This window comes from Pseudonaja textilis, chromosome 11, assembly GCF_049901715.1.
Source record: "Pseudonaja textilis isolate UNSWEBS1 chromosome 11, rPseTex1.2, whole genome shotgun sequence".
Lineage (NCBI taxonomy): Eukaryota > Metazoa > Chordata > Lepidosauria > Squamata > Elapidae > Pseudonaja > Pseudonaja textilis.
The window spans coordinates 3577457-3597071 of record NC_142000.1 but is presented as its reverse complement, the minus strand read 5'-3'; the positions used below and the strand labels follow the sequence as shown (position 1 = coordinate 3597071).

The window sequence follows — 19615 nt, the reverse complement described above, 5'->3', positions numbered from 1 at the left end:
AGGATGGCGGCTATTATTCGTGGCAATAATTTGATTTGTCTCCTGGTTTTCTGTTCATTCCATCCATCTTGCATTCTCCCATTATTTCCTCAAACAATTACTCTGTGACCTGTTGTAAGAGGAGAGCTGCGTTAGACTGGGATGGCAAAATAATAATAATAATCAGGAGATGGGTGGTACCTTTTCCAGTTATTGTAATTTTTCTTAAAAGGCAGAGCTTCTGTCTTCTAATAACATTTATTAGTCAGAAAAGGTGCTACTAGACACCTAATGGACTTTTATACCACTCTCCAATAGAAAATACAAATTAAAAGACGTAAAATAACAGACATTGGGTAGAGTGGCAGGTTCTAAAGCAAAGGAAATCTTTTCAGCAGGCACCTCGATAATAATACTGGCCTAACTTTATTCTCAAGAATGGACCCCAAACTCTTTGGCTTGGTGCCATGTGAATGGGAGCCAAGCAGCTGGGTTTCCAACCACAGATTTCAAGGCTCTAGCAGTTCTTACTGGATGGGATTCAAACAAAAAAAAATACTACCTATTTATTTGTTTGTTTGATTTGTCAATTGCTTACAAGATAATAGGTATAAGTATAAACATGAGTAAGAATAGAGGAAATAGGTACGAATAAATGGAGACAATCGGACAGGGACGGTAGGCACAATTGTGCACTTATGCACACCCCTTACTACGGTTCTGTGGGCGTGGCTTGGTGGGTGTGGCAGGGGAAGGACACTGTAAAAATCCCCCTTCCCATCCCACTAACCTGCTTTCCAGCTCCGTTCTCCTGTGCAGGGCAACCAAAGGAGACCCAGCCGATCAGCTGGGATTCAACAGGAGGCAGAGAAGAGATGGGGGCGGGACCAGTCAGAGATGGGATTTGCCGGTTCTCCGAACTACTCAAAATTTCCGCTACCGGTTCTCCATAACCAGTCAGAACCAGCTGAATCCAGAACCTCTGGATCAGATGTGGGTGCAAGTAGCCTTTGCCTTACAACCATTTGTCGAAGTTACAATGGCCCTGAAAAAGTGACATGACCATTTTTCGCACTTGCAACATCCCCATGCTCATGTGATTAAAATTCAGATGCTTGGCGACTGACTCATATTTACGACGGTTGCAGTGGGATTACCTTAAGGGACCTCCTGACCAAGCAAAGTCAGTGGGGAAACCAGATTGATTTAACCACCGCGTGACTAGCTGAACAACTGCAGCGGTTCACTTAACAACTGTGGCAAGAACGGTCATAAAAGGGAGCAAAAACTCACTTCACCACTGCCTTGCTTAGCAACATAAATTGTGGGTTCAGTTGGGGTCGTAAATGGAGGACTGCCTGTAGGTATACAGTTTGTATGTACGTGCATGGACTTAGGTGCACACGCACGTATTGCTTTGATTGCCTTCGTGTTGCTCAGCCCGGTGACAAATTGGTTGGGGGCAGAGGTCTTTTGACGATAGTGCCATGGAGCCACATTGTGAGCAGCCTTGTCGCTGCTGCATTTTGCAAGAGCAGCAAATTTTGTGCATAAACAGAGTGCGTTGCAGGAATTGTGTAGCCCAGGGGGCTCGCCACAGCAAAATCTTTTTCCAACCCTGAGCGGGCATCAGGGGTTTTCTTTGGCTGGGAAAATAACCCTTCCATCTGCCCACCTTCCAGATTTTGGCTTGCTCAGGATCTGATCTCGGTTTATTGGCCCTGCCTAGCTCCCACCCGGTGGCAGGGCAGAATCTTTTCTGGATGAGACACCAAAACCTGTAAATGTTCGCGTTGCATAATTTATCTAACTGGAAGATAATTTCCAAGCTCTAGAGCCATGATGGCGAACTCAGGGGAGGGATTTTACCGGTTCGCATCTATTCACTAGAACCGGTTGTTAACATTCTAAGCAGTTCAGAGAACTGGTTGTTAGAAGGAATTACTGGTCTAATCCTGTAAGGAAGGCTGGAAGGAAACATTCTGATGTTGCTTACAGAAACTGCCTCTCCGTTAACCCTGATTACATTCTTGGCAGGACTAGACTTCCTGTCTCAGGAACTTCTCTGGAGTTTTTTCCCCTCCTTTTCCTGGTACTTTGCTTGTGTGGAGTGACCATTCAAAGTTACAATGGCACTGAAAAAAGTGACTTATGACCATTTTTCCCACTTACGACTGACTGTTGCAGCATCCCCACAGTCATGAGAGGCCAGGCGAGGAGATGTGTGCCTCGATGTGAGTGATATTGAGTTGGCTACACCCAGCCAATAACATGAGCACCAAGCCATGTCCACTCAGTCACATGACCACCAAGCCACGCCCACCACCTAAGCCATGCCCACAGAACCACTTGTTAAAAAAATGGAATCCCACCCCTGCTCGGAAGAGCCACACTGTGCATGTTTGCGCACTGCCTGCCCACCAACTGATTGTCGGGTATCTGCCGCGCATGCGCGGCAGAAGACGTGCGCGTGAGAGATGTGTACGCATGCACAGAGGTGTGCAGTGCGCGCGCAGGGGGTCGTGCGCTCATGTGCAGGGGGAGTCACACGTGCACTGCATCATGGGTGCAGGCATGTGAGCAGTGCATGTGAGCGCACTTTGGGCACGCAACGTGGAAGAAGTCAGCCATCACTGCTCTAGAGGCTCAGACGTCAATCTCAGAAGGGAGGGATCTTGGGATATATCCGCCTTTCCGTGTCTTCAGTTGATGTGATTGTAGGTGGGGTGTGTTTGTGTATGTTTACAGAGAGGCTGAAACAAACCCACAAGAGGAAGAAGATTTCCGCCCAAGGGCACAGAATAAATTCCTTTCCATTTGCTGAGGTGAGGGCTGGCTGTGGGGGGGGGGCTCCTTCCCCCACCCTGGAGCTGTCTCCCCCTTCCCACCCAAGAAATGCAGATAAGGTCGGCTATAGCCTTACAAGGGGGTATGCCTGCCCCACCAATAAGGACTTAGCTGGATGAGGATCCTGAGAAAGCTATTTTTCCGAAGACGCCAAGAAAGTGCGACCTGATAAGATCATCAGAGAGAGAGAGAGAGAGAGAGAGACAAGGGGAATGTTTATGCTTTCTCTCAGGCCAGTGGTGAGGTGCAGATAAGATAGCCTTCATCTGCCTTTGCTTGGTCTGGCAGAGTTATTTCTTAACCCTGCGGGGCACTTTTGAAAGAGCTTGTCCTGCAAACAATGTAAGAATGTGAACCCACACACAAGCACAAACACACACACACACACACACACACACACACACACGGCTGCTGTAAGCTGCAGGTGAAAAGGCACTTCCTGCTTCTAACAACACACCACGTCTATTTTATTTTCCCTCTTCTTTTTTTTAATACGCCGTTCATCATCGATTTGCAGCTAGTTGCTTGGGATGAAGGTTTTTTTTTAAAAAAAAAATTGCGGGCTGGCGAAACTTAATGAGTGGGGCTATAAAGCTACACCGGATTATGAATGTTTTGATTTTTGTAAGCTGGCGATATGTAATGAGCTAGGCAGGAAAGCCAGAGTCGAAGAGGAGCCGTGAGAAAATGGCAAAATAATATTTGGAGCGATGGTGGACAGTTGTAAAAGAGAAACAAACATAAGCTTGTGAAGAACCAGACCTGGGGGGGGGCGGGGGGGGATTGGAACTGTGGCTTTCCCGAAAAGGTTGGAAAATATTTTTTGGAGCCGTTCAGATGATTGGCCCTTCTCATGTCTTCCCTGCAGAATTTGCTGGGCAAGGTTTGAACTGAAGACCCTACAAAGAGAAGGGTTTTTAAAACCTTAACCCAAACCACGATGGGCAACCTGAAATCATCTGTATCCATTTTGGGATGGATTAAGTGTGCTACTCTTGATATGGTTTCTTGCCACTTGGAGACAGGAAGCACAAAACATAAAGTAAGCAAAGAAACCCCATGGCACCAAACTCAAGGAGAAAAAAATTAAGAGAATGTGGCTTCTGGCATGATCTGTCATCCACCGTGGCCCTGGCCACCCACAGAATCTGGAGCCCAGCCCAGCAGCCTTCAGAAAGTTCCCTATCCCATCCTGAACCATTTATTTCAAAGTTTCTGAAAAGCAGGACATCCTAAAACGGGTCTCCAACCTTGGCAACTTTAAGACTTGTGGCCTTCAACTCCCAGAATTCCTCAGGTAGCAAAGCTGGCTGAGGAATTCCTGGAGTTGAAGGCCATAAGTCTTAAAGTTGAGGAATTCTAGGAGTTGAAGGCCACAAGTCTTAAAGTTGAGGAATTCTGGGAGTTGAAGGCCACAAGTCTTAAAGTTGAGGAATTCTGGGAGTTGAAGGCCACAAGTCTTAAAGTTGAGGAATTCTGGGAGTTGAAGGCCACAAGTCTTAAAGTTGAGGAATTCTAGGAGTTGAAGGCCATAAGTCTTAAAGTTGAGGAATTCTGGGAGTTGAAGGCCACAAGTCTTAAAGTTGAGGAATTCTAGGAGTTGAAGGCCATAAGTCTTAAAGTTGAGGAATTCTGGGAGTTGAAGGCCACAAGTCTTAAAGTTGAGGAATTCTGGGAGTTGAAGGCCACAAGTCTTAAAGTTGAGGAATTCTGGGAGTTGAAGGCCACAAGTCTTAAAGTTGAGGAATTCTAGGAGTTGAAGGCCACAAGTCTTAAAGTTGAGGAATTCTAGGAGTTGAAGGCCACAAGTCTTAAAGTTGAGGAATTCTAGGAGTTGAAGGCCACAGGTCTTAAAGTTGAGGAATTCTGGGAGTTGAAGGCCACAAGTCTTAAAGTTGCTAAGTTTGGAGACCCCTGCCCTAAAACATTCTTGTTTTCACTGTGATAAGAATGCTTTTGTGCAGGAAGGCTAACAGAGGTTTGTGTCTGGAGATTCAAAGGGAGACCTAGATGTCTTTTCTTAATGCTTTATCGCAATTCTCACTGTCAAAATTCAATAGGAAAGGGAGAAAAAAACCCTTGCAATTTCACCAAGATGTCTTATGCAGTAGACAGCTCTAATAAATCTAAATCACCACGATCATAATTCATCAACCCTTGGACTGTGCTATAAATTCTTCTTTAATTTAATATGAATCACCTCCAGCTTTTCAGTTGTTGTTTTTTATTCGTTTGCAAGAGACAGGGATGTGCAGTCAAAAAAGTGTTCAAAGGAAGTCCTACCTGTTATGTGAACCACATAAAAAAGGGGGATGGGTTCAGATTAACAGAGTTGGAAGGGACCAGGGGTGGGATTCTACAGGTTCACACCTATTCGCTAGAACTGGTTGTTAACATTCTAAGCAGTTTGGAGAATCGGTTGTTAGAAGGAATTACTGGGCTAATCCTGTAAGGAAGGCAGGAAGGAAACATTCTGGTGTTGCTTACAGAAACTGCCTCTCCATTAACCCTTATTACATTCTTGGCAGGGCAAGATTTCCTGTCTCAGGAACTCCTCTGGAGTTTTTTTCCCCTCCTTTTCTGGTACTTTGCTTGTGTGGAGTGACCATTCAAAGTTACAATGGCACTGAAAAAAGTGACATGACCATTTTTCCCACTTACGACTGTTGCAGCATCCCCACAGTCATGAGAGGCCAGGGGAGGAGATGCGTGCCTTGATGTGAGTGATATTGAGTTGGCCACGCCCAGCCTGTCACATGACCACCAAGCCACGCCCACCAACTAAGCCACGCCCACAGAACTGGTTGTTTAAAAAATGGAATTCCACTCCTGCTCTGGAGGCCCACCGGAAGCCAGAAACAAGAAGTTCCAGTAAGCCACGCCCACCATGGCCACGCCCACCCAGCAACCAGACAGCAAACTGGGGTTTTTTAAACCCACCCTTGACTATAAGTAGCATTTTTTAGGCTCAGCAACATTAAAATAGGTGGACTTCAACTCACAGAATTCCGAGCACTGGACTATGAAAATATATGAAAGTATGTTTCTAGGATATTTCTAATATTCCTATTTCTAGGATTTTTTTGCTTTTAATGTTACTTGCATGAAGTTTCCAGTGCTGGCTTTGTGGAGAGCATTAATCTTTCTTGCTTTAGTGTTGCTTGTTTCATTGTAAGCTGCTCCTGAGCATTTCTGGCTTTTAACATAATCTAGAAATAGTATAGGTGGCCCTCGACGTACAGCCACAATTGAGCCACAAAATGTATGTTCTTAAGTGAGACATTTGTTACATGAGATTTGCCCCATTTTACAATATTTCTTGCCACAGTCGTTAAGCGAGTCACTGCAATGCTTAACTTAGTGACCTGGTTGTTAAGTAAATCGGAGTTCCCCGTTGACTTTGCTTGTCAATAGGTCGCAAAGGGGGATCGACGGACACTGAAACATACATACATACACACACACACACACACACATATACATACATATACATACATATACACATATACATACACACACAAACACAAACACACACACACACACACACTAGCTGTCAGCTTTGGAAGCCATATAAGCACCAGAAGCTTCCACACTATCACATTCTTGAGCCTGGGAAGATGGGAGGGGGGGATTTCATGGAGCGTATGTGGTTAGACATAATAGCATTCTTCTTTAGAGTCAAGGTCATGTTGTTCCTGCACCTGGCTGAGGAGGAGTAGAGGGGATGTCTCAAGTTGGGACTGATGGTGATTGGGGCATGTGACGGAATGATGGCGGCAGGGGGTGGATTTGTCCTATTGGAGGGAAACCCAAAACTTTCAGATTCGGGATTTCCCAGAGGTGCCAGTTTACTACTCTAAGAACATGTCTGGTTCAGAGTTCTGGTTACTACTCTAGAACATGTCTGGTTCAGAGCTATTTGTTGGAGTCAAGTTTTTCTGGAATGCTGACACTAGGTGGATACCCGTGCTTCACAACGAAACTTTGTGATCGGGCTATGCAGGAGAAATCCGGTTCACAATCCGTTGGCTCAGTGGTGGTCGGTGATTGAAACACATAAGGGAATATCGCTCCTGCCGTCTTGAGTCCGAAAGCAGTTCCATAGGTGGAAAGCGTAGACATTTTGGTGAAGTACCGCCATTTAGTACTGTAAGGAGCTCCAGGCCGCTCCGGAGTGAGGGAGTGGAACGTCTGCCGGTTTGAACTGAGGTAACGGAATGTGAGGCAACTGGCAGTTGGGACAGATTTCTTTTCACGTGGGGAGGAGGAGTAGAACTCCTTAGCATCAGAGCGTGTTAATTGCTGTATTAAGAAATAGTAATGCTCTGATGGTCATTTGGAAAAACCCTTTCTTAGTCAGCACCTAGAAGCCAAGAGAAACATACATGCCAAATTTCAAGTTTGTAGGCTTTACAGTTCTGGAGATTTTGTAATGATGCGTGAGGAGTACTTGGCTTTTGATACTGTGCATACATACATACATACATATAACATATAGTTCAACAGCTCTGCTCTGGAATCCTTATAAAAAAGATGCTCCTTTCCCGTTCACCCTCTGAAGAACAATATCTGCAGCCCCTTCCTTCTCAGGGTTTTCCTGTCCTCTGATCAGCCCAGATGGATCTAGACAGTTGTGACACGACCCAGAGAATCCTGACGTAGAAGGCCCCGGGGGCCAACCTTTTACTTGGTGCCAAAATCCCAATTAGAGCATCCTCAACAGATGGCTGTTTAATCTCTGCTTCGACAGGAAAGAAGAAGAAGGCCGCATCGGCCCTGGTTTCACTAAGGAGCTGCTCTTCCTGTTAGGATGTTTTTCTTAAGATTCAGTTCCTGTAAACTGAAATCCATTCTTCCATGTCCTGAATTTTGGGACAATAGAAAACAGATCCTGACCTTGAAGAGCTACGAATCCTCCCACTGTCTTTTCTCCACACCCAACTCAGTTTCCCCACATAAGGCTTTGTTTTTCATCCCTGGTCATCTTCATTCCTCCTTTTAATCTCTCTAAATACTGATTAAAATGCAGAGCTCTAAGTGGGTATTGATGGTGGGATCTGATCAACGGAGAATTGGTGGAATAATTATTTTCCATGGTTTGGGATCTACATTTCTTGTACAGCCCCAAACTTTACCTTCTTAGCAATTTTGTCCTGCTACGGGTTCCTTATCTATTTGTATTTAGAGAAACTGAACACATAATACAGAATTTTAGGGCCTTAGATATGTTTTAGTCCAACTCCCCACCTCTACCCGCCGCCACCCATGGCAACAGATCCTATAATATTCCAGACAAACCAATTAAATATGCAACAACAATGTGCAGCGGCAGCCAAAAAAGCCAACACAACTGTAAGTTGTATTAACAGAGACCTTCAAGATCAAGGGAGGTACTAATACCATTCTATAAAGCCTTAGTAAGACCACACTTAGAATACTGCTTCCAGTTTTGGTCACCACACTATAAAAAAGATGTTGAGACTCTAGAAAGAGCGCAGAGAAGAGCAACCACAATGATTAGTGGGCTGGAGGCTAAAACATATGAAGAATGGTTGCAGAAACTGGGCCTGGCTAGTCTAGGGAGGAGAAGGACCAGGGGAAACATGCAGTCTTCCAATATTTGAGGGGCTTCCACAGAGAGGAGGGGGTCAAGCTCTTTTCCAAGGCACCTGAAGGCCAGAGAAGGAATAATGGATGGAAACTGATCAAGGAGAGATTCAACCTAGAAATAAGGAGGAATATTCTGACAGTGAGAACCACTGGAACAGAAGTTGCCTTCAGAAGTTGTGGGAGCTTCATCATCACTGGAGGCTTTCAAGAAGAAACTGGACTCCCATCTGTCAGAAATAGTGTAGGGTCTCCCGCTTGGGTGGGGGATTGGGCTAGATCAGGGGTCCCCAACCTTGGCAACTTTAAGCCTGGGGGACTTCAACTTGCTGGCTGGGGGATTCTGGGAGTTGAAGTCCCCCAGGCTTAAAGTTGCCAAGGTTGGAGACCCCTGCACTAGATGATCTACAAGGTCCCTTCCAGCTCTGTTAATCTGTATATTTCTTCTTGAAAACCTCCAATGATGGACTGCCCGCAAGTTCTGGCAGTCATTCATTCCACTGATTAATTGCTGTCACCCCAGAAAATTTCTCCCTACTCCTGGTTGCATCTCTGTTTAATGATCTTCCACCTGTTACTTCTTGTCCTGCCCTCAGGTGCTCCGGAGAATAGCCTCTTCTTTGTGTCAGCCCCTTACATATTGGAAGGCTGCCATCATGTGACCCCCTAGGCCTTCTTTTCATTAAACTAGACATACCCATTTCTCTCAGATGTTCATCGTATGGTTTAATCTCCAGACTCCTAATCATCTTCGTTGCTCTTCTCTGCACTCTTTCTGGGGACTAAGCATCCTTTTTTTGTGTCACGGTGACCAGAACTGGACACATTATTCTTAGTGTGGTCCAGTGCTGAGATCACTAAACGAATGGTTGCAAGTCAAGGACTAACTGTACTGTTGTTCTCTCTTCTGCACTGAGCAGGCCACCTCTGGAATATTGTAGTGGTTTCTGGGATTGTGTTTGAATAAGACCTATCAAAAAGGAAAATGTCTAGAGAAGCACAACTCAAAAATAAGAGAAGAATGTGGGGAGACCAGGGGTGGGCGGCTACCGGTTTGCACTGGTTCGAGGAACCGGATGCTAATTTTACATCAGGTTTGCCGAACTGGTAGTAGCAATGACTGTGTGAAACGAGTCCATTTCTGTCCTCCACAGAGCCTCCGGAGCCTGGAGGGGCCATTTTCGCCTTCCTGGAGGCTCGAGGAAAACCGCTGGAGCCTGGAGACAGTGAAAACAGCGCCCCCCCCCCCAGCCACTGTGGTGCAGGAGGCCAAATAGGGCACGCCCACCATGGCCACGCCCACCCCTAGGGAAGACCTAGTAGCTCTTCAAGTTTGGCTGAAGAGTTGGCATGGAGAAGACCAGCCAGAACTATTTGACCCCGTTCCAGAGAAGACCAGGAACGATGGTTTTAAACCAGGGCTCTCCAATCTTGTCCATTTTAAGACTTGTGGATTTCAACTTCCAGAATTCCTCAGCCAGCCATGCTGGGAGTTGAAGTCCACAAAGTCTTAAGGTTGCCAAATTTGGAGAGCCCTGGTTCAAAAGTTTGGTGGGACATCAAGAAGAATATAATGGGGCAGACTCTCATGGAGCCTGAGTGCTTTATCTTCCCTTAAGTTGTTTTAAACGGAGTCTGCTTAAAACTGCCTTTTGGCAGATAGCAATCTCTGTAGTAGGAGATTTCTGCACGGATGAAAGGTTAGATTAAATGATCTAAAACTTTCCCTCCTCCAGTGATTCTCAGATTTACTGCTTTGGAGGTTTCGCCAAGTTAATTGAATCTTCTTTTTTTAATTGGAGAGAAAGCAAGCAAATATCAGCTGATGGCAGGGGATACAGATGCTTCTGTTCAGATTCCTATTTTCCTAGGTAGAAAAACTGGTTTTACCTGCCCTTAGACAGCCAATCAGGATCATCGGGAATGACCTGGACCATTTAATGCTATCAGCACTTGTCAGATATGTGTGTGATCGCCTTGAGTGACTGTCAGGAAGACCAAGGAGCCTGTGAAATTGCTATCAGTATGGGACCAACCTGCCTTCATTTCTTCCCCATTTAGCTGTAAATTTGCTTTTTATTGGAGACTAGCTGGATGGATACCCATGCTTCACTACGAAACTATGTGGTCGGGCTTAGTTTTGGGGGAGGAAAATAAGGGGAGGGGAATTCTGCCTCTGCCTAGCAGTATCCATCGGTATTCAACTGGCTAGCGTCCTGTCAGTGTGTGAGAGAATGAGGGCTTTTTGGAGACAGCAAGGAGCCTGGGCGTGGCTTAGCTCAACGGTTCTGTACTAAAGCTGCTTGGTGCTGCTATGAAACTAAAACTGAAATTGAAACTCCTCTCTTCTGCTTGTGTTTTGCATTTGGAACAAGATTTCTTTTCAGGTGGGGAGGGGGAGTAGAACTCCTTAGCCTCAGAGCATGTTTATAATAATATGATCATTTTGATGATGATGTGTGAGTGGTATTTTGCTTATATAGATAGATAGATAGATGATAGATAGATAGATAGATAGATAGATAGATAGATAGATAGATAGATAGATAGATAGATATAGATATAGATATAGATATAGATATAGATATAGATATAGATATAGATATAGATATATAGATATATAGATATATAGATATATAGATATATAGATATATATCTATATCTATCTTGGAAAATGAGGATTAGGACTTGAAGTGCTGTGTTCGACATCTTCTTCCTCACCTGGGGATGGTAGGTGTTGCGTCCAGAAAGGCTTTGGCGTCAACTGAAATCCCCCAATGCATCCAACCTTTGGACTGAACATACCTTCCCCTTGCCATGACCGTACCTGTAAGTCCTTGACTTACAACAGTTTGCTTAGTGACTGTTTGAAGTTAAAACAGCACTTGTGACCATTTCCCACACTGAGGCATCCCTGTCATCAAATGATCAAAATTCAGCCGCTTGGCAACTGATTCGTACTTACAATGGTTGCAGTGTCCCAAAGTCACGTGGTCCCCTTTTTGCGACTTTCTGACAAGTCAATGGGGAAGCCAGATTCACTTAACAGCCATAACTTATCAATTGCAGTGATTCACTTAACAACTCTGGCAAAAAAAAGGTCATAAAATGGGGCAAAACCAGGAGTGGGATTCTACTGGTTTGGAGTGGTTCAGGCAAACCGGATGTTAAATTTTCACCTGGTTCGCCAATCCAGTATTTCACCCGACTGGCTGGCCCCGCCCACCCTGCCCCTCCCCTCCCAGGAATCTCCAGGTAGCCCATTTTCGATGCAGGTAAGTGCTGTGTCCGTGCGAAGGCTCTGGGAGGAGGGAAAACAGGCCTGTTTCCGGCTTCTGGAGAGCCTCCAGAGCCCAGGGGAGGCCATTTTTACCCTCCCAGAGGCCCAAGGGAAGCCTCCGGGCCCTTGGGAAGGCAAAAAAATGGCTTTCACGGAAGTTCCGGTAGGCCACACCCACCATGGCCACGCCCACCCAGCAACCAGGCAGCAAACCGGTTGCTGGGATTTTTTAATCCCACCCCTGGGCAAAACTCAACAAATATCTCACCTAGCAATCAAAACTTTGGGCTCAATTGAGGTCATAAGTTGAGGACTACCTGTATTTGAGTTGTCTCTGACATAAACCTCTGCTTTACAACTTTAACTTTTTATCATTTGGTTTTCACCTGAAAGAACTGTGCACAAACTGCTAAGTTAGGAAAGCTTTTCTGAAATATGTTTTTAAGACCAAAGCGATTGAATAGAATTAATTGGCTATGAGTAGATAGAGATGGGGGAAAGAAATTGGAGTGTTTGGGTGGGATATAGAATCAAAAGCAGAGTACAGGTAGTCCTTAACTTGCAACCATTCGTTTAGTGACTGTTTGAAATTAAAATGGCACTGGAAAAAAAAAAGTGAACGTTTTTGACACTTGCAGTATCCCAATGGCCACATCTATTATATGCCTAAAGACGGAATCTTGCCAGACTAAAGCGGCTACTTGAATAACTATAAATACAAGTAGTCCCCAGCTTACAATCATCTGTTTAATGATTGTTCAAAGTTACAGCAGCATTGGAAAAAGTGATATATGACTGGGTTTCATGCTTATGTTGCAGCCTCCCCATGGTCACATGATCAAAACTCAGACACTTGCAACCAAGCCGACAATTTATTTGTAATTCAGCACACAGAGGTTTTTTTTGCTGCAAGTTGTGAATAGCGAGAATCTTTTTCTACACAGATTTAGAGTCAATTGTTCCTCGGTAAAAAGAGACAATTTTAACCACTTGGATCCTTGTCAGAATGGACAACTCGCCACAGCCAACTAACCACGACCAACTCGCTGCAGGACAATTGAACAATTCAGTTTAATTATTGAAAATACATTTTCAAAGTGATTTTATTTTTTGTCATTCTATTCCCCCCTTTTTCATCCTTTTTTAAATGGTTCTATTCCACCGTTTCTTTGATAGTAGTGTAATTCTCGTCCTGCGGCCGTGGCAAGTTAGTCATGGCGAGTTGGCCGCAGCGAATTGTCCTACACCTCAATCTTGTATGTAGAGACTTGAACCTTTCCTCTTGGTGTTATAGAGCAGGGGTGTCAACCTCAAGGCCCGCAGGCCAGATCCAGACTGCGGGGCCACCCTGGAAACAGCAAAGGATCAGCCCAGGGTGCTTCTGCCAGCGAAAACAGAGCTTGGGAGGGCCATCTGCGGTCCTCCCGAGCTCTGTTTTCGCTCACAGAGTTGCAGGAGGCTGTTGCAGCTGAAAACTGAACTGGGGAGGGCTGAAGGTGGCCTTCCCAAGCTCCATTTTTGCTGGCAGAAGATTGCAGGAGGCCATTGCAGCCAAAAACGGAGCTCGGGAGCCCGTTTTTGCTGGCAGAACACTCAGGCCACCACAGGTCCCCGGACACGAGTGACGTTGAGCTGGCCACACCCACCCAGCCCCCATGAAGTCAAACTCAACCCTGACGCTGCTCTCAATGAAATCGAGTTGGACAGCCCTGTTGTAGAGTCCCCAGCACGGATTTTCTATTTCCTTTGACATGCTTGAAGCGCTAACTGTGGAGGGATGCTGCCACCAGTATGATGCTGAGCGTTTGCACAGAGTGTGAGGTGTGAAGAATTGCCAGGCGAGGTTGCAAATCTTTCTCACATTTTGGTGTGCCTTCCCAGGGTAAGGAAGCTTAGTGTGAACAAGCGACGTTGACACCGATTGGGAGCGTTCTCGGGGGCGAAGTGAAGAAATTGTCTGCACAAGGGAGGGAGTTCGAACATCGCCCTGGAGACCGGGGTTGCTGCGAAGGCTCTTCCCCCCATGGAATAAACTTCACTGTTTCATAATTTGCATCGTTTTCCACTCAGCGATTCTGACGTTAAGAGTCCTTTTATCTTCAGCCCGGCTGGTTTTCCCTCTCCTTTTCTCTGCATCTCACTTTGTCAGCTGGAAAAGTCAAGATTGACCCAGTGAAAGCCAGCGCTGAACCCTCCAGCGCTTACCCTGAACGTAACAGATTCTGCAGGATCCAAACTGGGTCACTCACCGGGATCAGAAGTCTAAATCAGTGGTGGGATTCAAAAAATTTTTACTACCGGTTCTTTGGGCATGGCTTGGTGGGCGTGGCAGGGGAAGGATACTATAAATCCCGGTTCCCTCCTCACCTCACTAACCTGCTTTCCAGCTCCATTCTCCTGTGTAGGGCAACCAAAGGAGACCCAGCCGATCAGCTGGGACTCGATGGGAGGAAGAGAATAGATGGGGTTGGCGGGGGCCAGTCCGAGGTGGGATTTGCTGGTTCTCTGAACTACTCAAAATTTCCGCTACCGGTTCTCCAGAACTGGTCAGAATCGGCTGAATGCCACCTCTGGTTCCATTCCATTCCGATCAAGGAGAAAAGCGACCTGGAATTGAGGAGAAACTTCCTGAGGACAATTAACCAGTGGAACAGCTTGCCACCAGAAATCGTAGCCGCTCCATCCCTGGAGGTTTTTAAGAAGAGTCTGGACAGCCACTTGTCTGAAATGGGATAGGGTCTCCTGCTCGAGCAGGTGGGGGGGATGGCTGGACTAGAAGACCTCCGAGGTCCCTTCCAGCTCATTCTATTCTAAATTATAGAAAGAAAAAGTGGTCTCAACGGCTTGGAAGGAAGGGAGAGCGCTGTGATGCAAAGAGCATGAGGCCAGTGGTGGGAGGAACACATTTAATCTGCCCACGAGTCAGCCTTCAGGATGAGGCCGGTCCAGAGTCAGCAGTAACATTCAGACAAACATCCCAGAGCTTAACAATGCAAAGCAGCTATTATGGGATGCCTTGCGCAAGGGCTTCCTTTTTGCAATGCTTTCGCTGACATCAGTGGGTTAGCGTGGCGCTCGGAGGGGGTGCAGACACAGCAAGGTGGGGAAGGGAGGTGGCGGGTGCTTCCTGCCCTCCCCCTCCCCAGGGGCAGCTCCTCATGTCAGGCTTAGCTGCCGATTCAGCTGCAACCCAGGCGGGGCCAAGCCGGAATCGTCCTTTCTTCCTTTCATGTCAAACTTACAACTGGGGTTTATTTTTAGGAGCAGGGAAAAAAAAAAAAAAAAGGAGATAACAGGAGCCAGGAAACGGTTGTGACTAAAAAAGAAAAAGGCAGTCCCTGTTGGAGTTTGGGAAATAGGAACAGCGGGCTGGACTAGAAGACCTCCAAGGTCCCTTCCAGCTCATTCTGTTCTAAATTCTAAATTATGGATTGTGGAACAGTGGGGGGGCTGGCATTGCCACCCAGCTCGGCGGTCCCCCCGCCCTCCCTGAAAAGTCAGTACAGGTATTTGTGCACAATACTGGAAAAATGAAGATATCCCGCGAGATGAAGAGATAGTCAGGAAGAGGAGGGGGCTGCTGGGGGTCCGCGGGGGTTCAGGAGAGCCCCTATTTAAGATTCTGTGCAGTTCAAAGAACCCCCAAATCCCACTCCTGGCTGGCCCACCTACCCGTCCCCTCCCAGGAATCTCCACATGCCCGTTTTGGATGCAGGTCAGTGCAGGGTGCGAGCAGAGACTCAGGAAGGGCAAAAAATGGGCCTCCCAGAAGTTCGGGAAGGCCAGAAATGGGCCTGTTTCTGGCCTCCAGGGAGTCTCCGGCGCCCACAGAGGCCATTTTCGGCTTCCCAGAGGCTTGAGGAAAGCCTCCGGAGCCCGGGAAGAGCCAAAACGTCCCCCCTCCCACCATGGTGCAGGAGGCCGACTAGGCCACGCCCACTCCAGCCACGCCCACCCAGCATCCAGGCAGAGAACTCTTTGCAGAAATTTTTGAAGCCCAACCCTGGTCAGGAAAGAGATTAGATTGTGCGGAAATGGATAGATTGACCTTGAAAATTAAACTGAAAGAAGAGGTAGAATATTATCAAACATGGCATTTATTTTACCAATGGTTTGGAAAAAGAGGTGGTGGAGATTAAGAATGCAAATTTGTATTGTTAAGCAAACTACATACCCAGACAACGCAATGTTTATGAAACGCCAAGAAATGTATTTAATAGAAAATCATTTATGACGGTTGCAGGATCTCGGGATCATGCGATCCCCTTTTGCGACCTTCTGCCAAGGAAAGTTGAGGGGAGAGGCTGGATTCACTTAACAACGGTGCCACTCAATGAAGCACTGCAGTGATTCGCTGAACAATTTTCTTTTTAATAATTATTTTTTCTTATATGTATCCATGTATTCATAACTATGTTTTTACTTATACCTATTATCTTGTAAGCAATTGACAAGCCCAATAAATAAATAAAAATAAAATAAACAATTGTGGCAGGAAAGGTTGTAACATGGGGCAAAACTCTCTTAATACGTGTCTCACTTAGCGACGTAAATTTTGGGTTCGATTGTAGTCGTACGTTGAGGACTACCTGTACAGCTGGAGATTATTTTTGGTAGCAAAAAGAGAGAGAGAAGATAACAGGAGCCAGGAAACGGTTGTGGATAAAAAGGCAGTCGCCGCTGGAGTTTGGGAAATTGCAGCGGTTCCCTTGGTGAACTCCTCAGTTCGTTTGTCCCCGCACCTATGCTGATGCTTCCCTTGATAACATATGGTGTATTTTCTGTGCATTTGTATTTATATTCAATGTGTCCATAAACATTTTGTACGCTTGTATATGTTCACGTATGTGCAGTCACACTTATCTTTGTGTGCTCGTGTACATACATTTTGTTGTATTGGCATATTCATAGATGCCTTGCATATTTGCATACATATATTTATATTTTATTGTTGTTATGCACTTCTGGTTGGATGCTAACTGCATTTCGTTGCCTGTATCCATGGCAATGACAATAAAGCTGAATCTAATCTAATCTAATCTAATCTAAATTACAGATTGTGAGACAGTGGGGAGGCTGGCATTGCAACCCTGCCCAGGCCCTCCATTGCCCGGTCAGAGATACGGTGGGAAGATATTTTGGCCAGCAGGAATGACCCACCTTCAGGGGTGAGATGCTACCAGTTCAGACCGGTTCTATAGAACCGGTAGCTCTGAGGAGCAGCAGATACCGAAGCAACGACCTTTGGGTCATTTGTTTGGCCCATCTGCCTGCCCGGGCTCTTGGCTGTCCTTTTTTTCCTGCTTTTTCAACCTCAGCTGCTTTGCGCGGCACAGCTAAGGTTGAAAAAGCAGGAAAGAAGAGGATTTTCAAATGCTGCGCATGTGCACACAGGTGGAGCAGGTTGAGCAGCACGAGTGAGTCCCTCTAGATGTGGCAAAAATAGACCTAACTGGGCATCCAGCACCCTGTAAGCTTCCGCTTCCTCTATACTCTTTATGTGCATGACTGCATTCCCAGTAATACTATTAGTAATAATACTATTGCTAAATTTGCAGATGATACAACAATGGTGGGACTCATCTCCAGGTGGGATGAGTATGCCTACCGAGATGAGGTGGACCGATGGTTGCTTTTGTGGTGTGGAGACAATAACTTGGTCCTCAACACCAATAAGACCAAGCAGCTGATAGTGGACGATATAGAAGGAACAGATCAGACCTCCAGCCCTTGCTTATCAGTGGAGACCGAGGGGAGCAAGTGGCCGGTTTTAAGTTTCTGGGTGTTACCCTAAAAGAGGACCTGATCTGGGGGGGGGGGGCACATTGCAGCCCTGGTCAAAAGGGCCCAGCAGAGATTATTCTACCTGAGACTTCTCAGGAAACAACAACGGAATGAAAAACTGCTGGTGACCTTCTCCCGCTGCACCATAGAGACCATTGTAACATACTGCACCTCTGTATGGTTTGCCAATTGCACAGTGGCAGATAGGATAGCACTCCAGAGGGTTAATGCCTTTGCCCAGAGGATCATGGGTTGCCCTCTCCCCTCTTTGGAAGAGCTTTAGAGCTCCCGCTGCCTTAAGAAAGTTCAAAACATCCTCAAAGATCCATCTCATCCTGGGAACCCTTTTTTCAAACTATGACCATCTGGCAGACAGTACAGGATAATAAAAACAAGGACAAATAGGCTGAAAAACAGCTTCTATCCCAGGACAGTAGCTCTGTTGAATTCTACTGTATATAGTGCAATATGGATGCAATGTCAGCGGTTTTCAATTTAATGTATAAAATGTGAAGGAAGTGTATTTGTGTTTATTTTCACAGTCATGACGTGCGCTGAAGATGGGTGTTTGATTTCGTTGTACGAGATGCGATGACAATAAAGTAAACTAAACTAAACTCAGGACAGGCACAGTAAAAAGACGCATGCTTTCATTTGTTCCATATACCAATATGTCGGGTAGGGGCAGGGAAACATATTCCCTCCCCTGCAGTACTTTTACTGCATTCAGCAGCAAAAAATTGTCTTTTCACATTTGACCTGTCTGCATTCTCTTTATTTGCACCGATTGCAATTAAAAAAAAAAAAGTCCAGGATAATCATACTGGAATGGCTGAACCAGGTAATTAGGCAGGGATGTCAACATGAAGAAACTTGTGGTACGTGTAGGCTCCTGCGCATGCCAGCTCTTGGGGTTTAATTAACCACCCAAGTCAAATTAGTAGGCATGTAAGTTCTCCTGCGTTCACTGAGGAGCCGAGATTCCCACTTCTTATCGGCAAGTGCCTAACTGGGATGCACAAACATTTTGGGCTTCTCTGAGGTGGTGCGAGGAGAGAGAGAGCGAGGAGCTGGGAGAAGCCACGGGGGAGAAAATTCCACAAAGTCTTTTAAAGCTTTGCTCCTTGGAACCGGTGTCTTCAGAGGCTCCCGAATTCCTGCTTTGCGTTGTGGCAGAGCAAGGAGAAGAATTGAGAAGGTCCTTCTAAGTTATTCTGGTCAGGTAGAATAAGGAAGGCAACTTTAGAGGCTGGCTTGAATGGTAGGTGTGCAAGTCTTTTTCTCTTCTTTAAAAAAAGCAAAAAAAAAACCAACAACGACACCCTTCCGTCTTCTCTTTTGTTCTTGGATTTAGCCGTGGGAGCTTCTCTCTTATGAATTACAGAGCTGAAGCGCCCGCTGAGTTAAATGCTAGACTGTTCCATTCCTCCACACTCATATACCCGCCGCCTATGATTCTCCTGAATGGTTGAGTCGGGAGGGGAGCGGGGGGGGGGAGGGATGGAAGAGGAGGGAGGGGAGGGGTGGAGGTTGTGTGTGTGTGGGGGGGGGCACCCAGACGAGCACGAGAGAGATGTCACCCTCTCTAATCTATCTGTCATTTCTATATTTCAGCGCCCAGGCAGAAAAAAAAGCCGCTTCTGACTAGAACAATGCCGGAGGGCAGGCAAGGTGGCACGGCAGCCCCAGTCTGAGAACAGGTGAACAGCGGCGAAGCGGAGGGCAGGGCGAGGAGGTTGGCGCTGCCCTAGACGCTGCCCTAGAGGAAGCCAGCTCTGGGGAGGGAGAGAGAGAGAGAGAGAGAGAGAGAAAAAAAGAGGCGTGGAAGAGGCGAACCCTTGGCAGCTTCGGGCGGCTGAGCCATGGCTACCAATTTCAGTGACATCGTCAAGCAAGGCTATGTGAAGATGAAGAGCAGGAAACTTGGGGTAAGTGGCAGTCGGTCTGGCAGGGTTTTTCTCTCTCTCTCCATGGGCAGGTCGGAGGGGGTCTCGGGGGAGTTGCTGGCAGGGGCGAAGGGCAAGGGGAGGGAGGGAGGGGGAGAGAGAGGGAGCCACTGCTTTTGTGCAGAAGAATTTACACGGGGGAAGGGGGCTGGGAGCAGCCTTTGATTCTCAG

General features: G+C 46.4%; 1 protein-coding gene across 4 annotated transcripts in view; it reads left to right on the top strand.

Annotated features, from left to right (window-relative positions):
• Positions 1 to 19615, top strand: part of DOK4 (docking protein 4) — an 82195-nt gene that overhangs the window by 9175 nt on the left and 53405 nt on the right. For 2 of the 4 annotated variants that reach the window (XM_026714457.2, XM_087940448.1), the window contains exon 2: positions 19112 to 19425. In XM_026714457.2, coding sequence (XP_026570242.1) covers positions 19360 to 19425 — 66 coding nt within the window. In that variant the 5' untranslated portion in view covers positions 19112 to 19359. Of the gene's footprint in view, positions 1 to 15408; positions 15429 to 18469; positions 18759 to 19111; positions 19426 to 19615 lie in introns of those variants that run through there. The other 2 variants (XM_087940450.1, XM_087940449.1) reach the window with 2 other exon arrangements.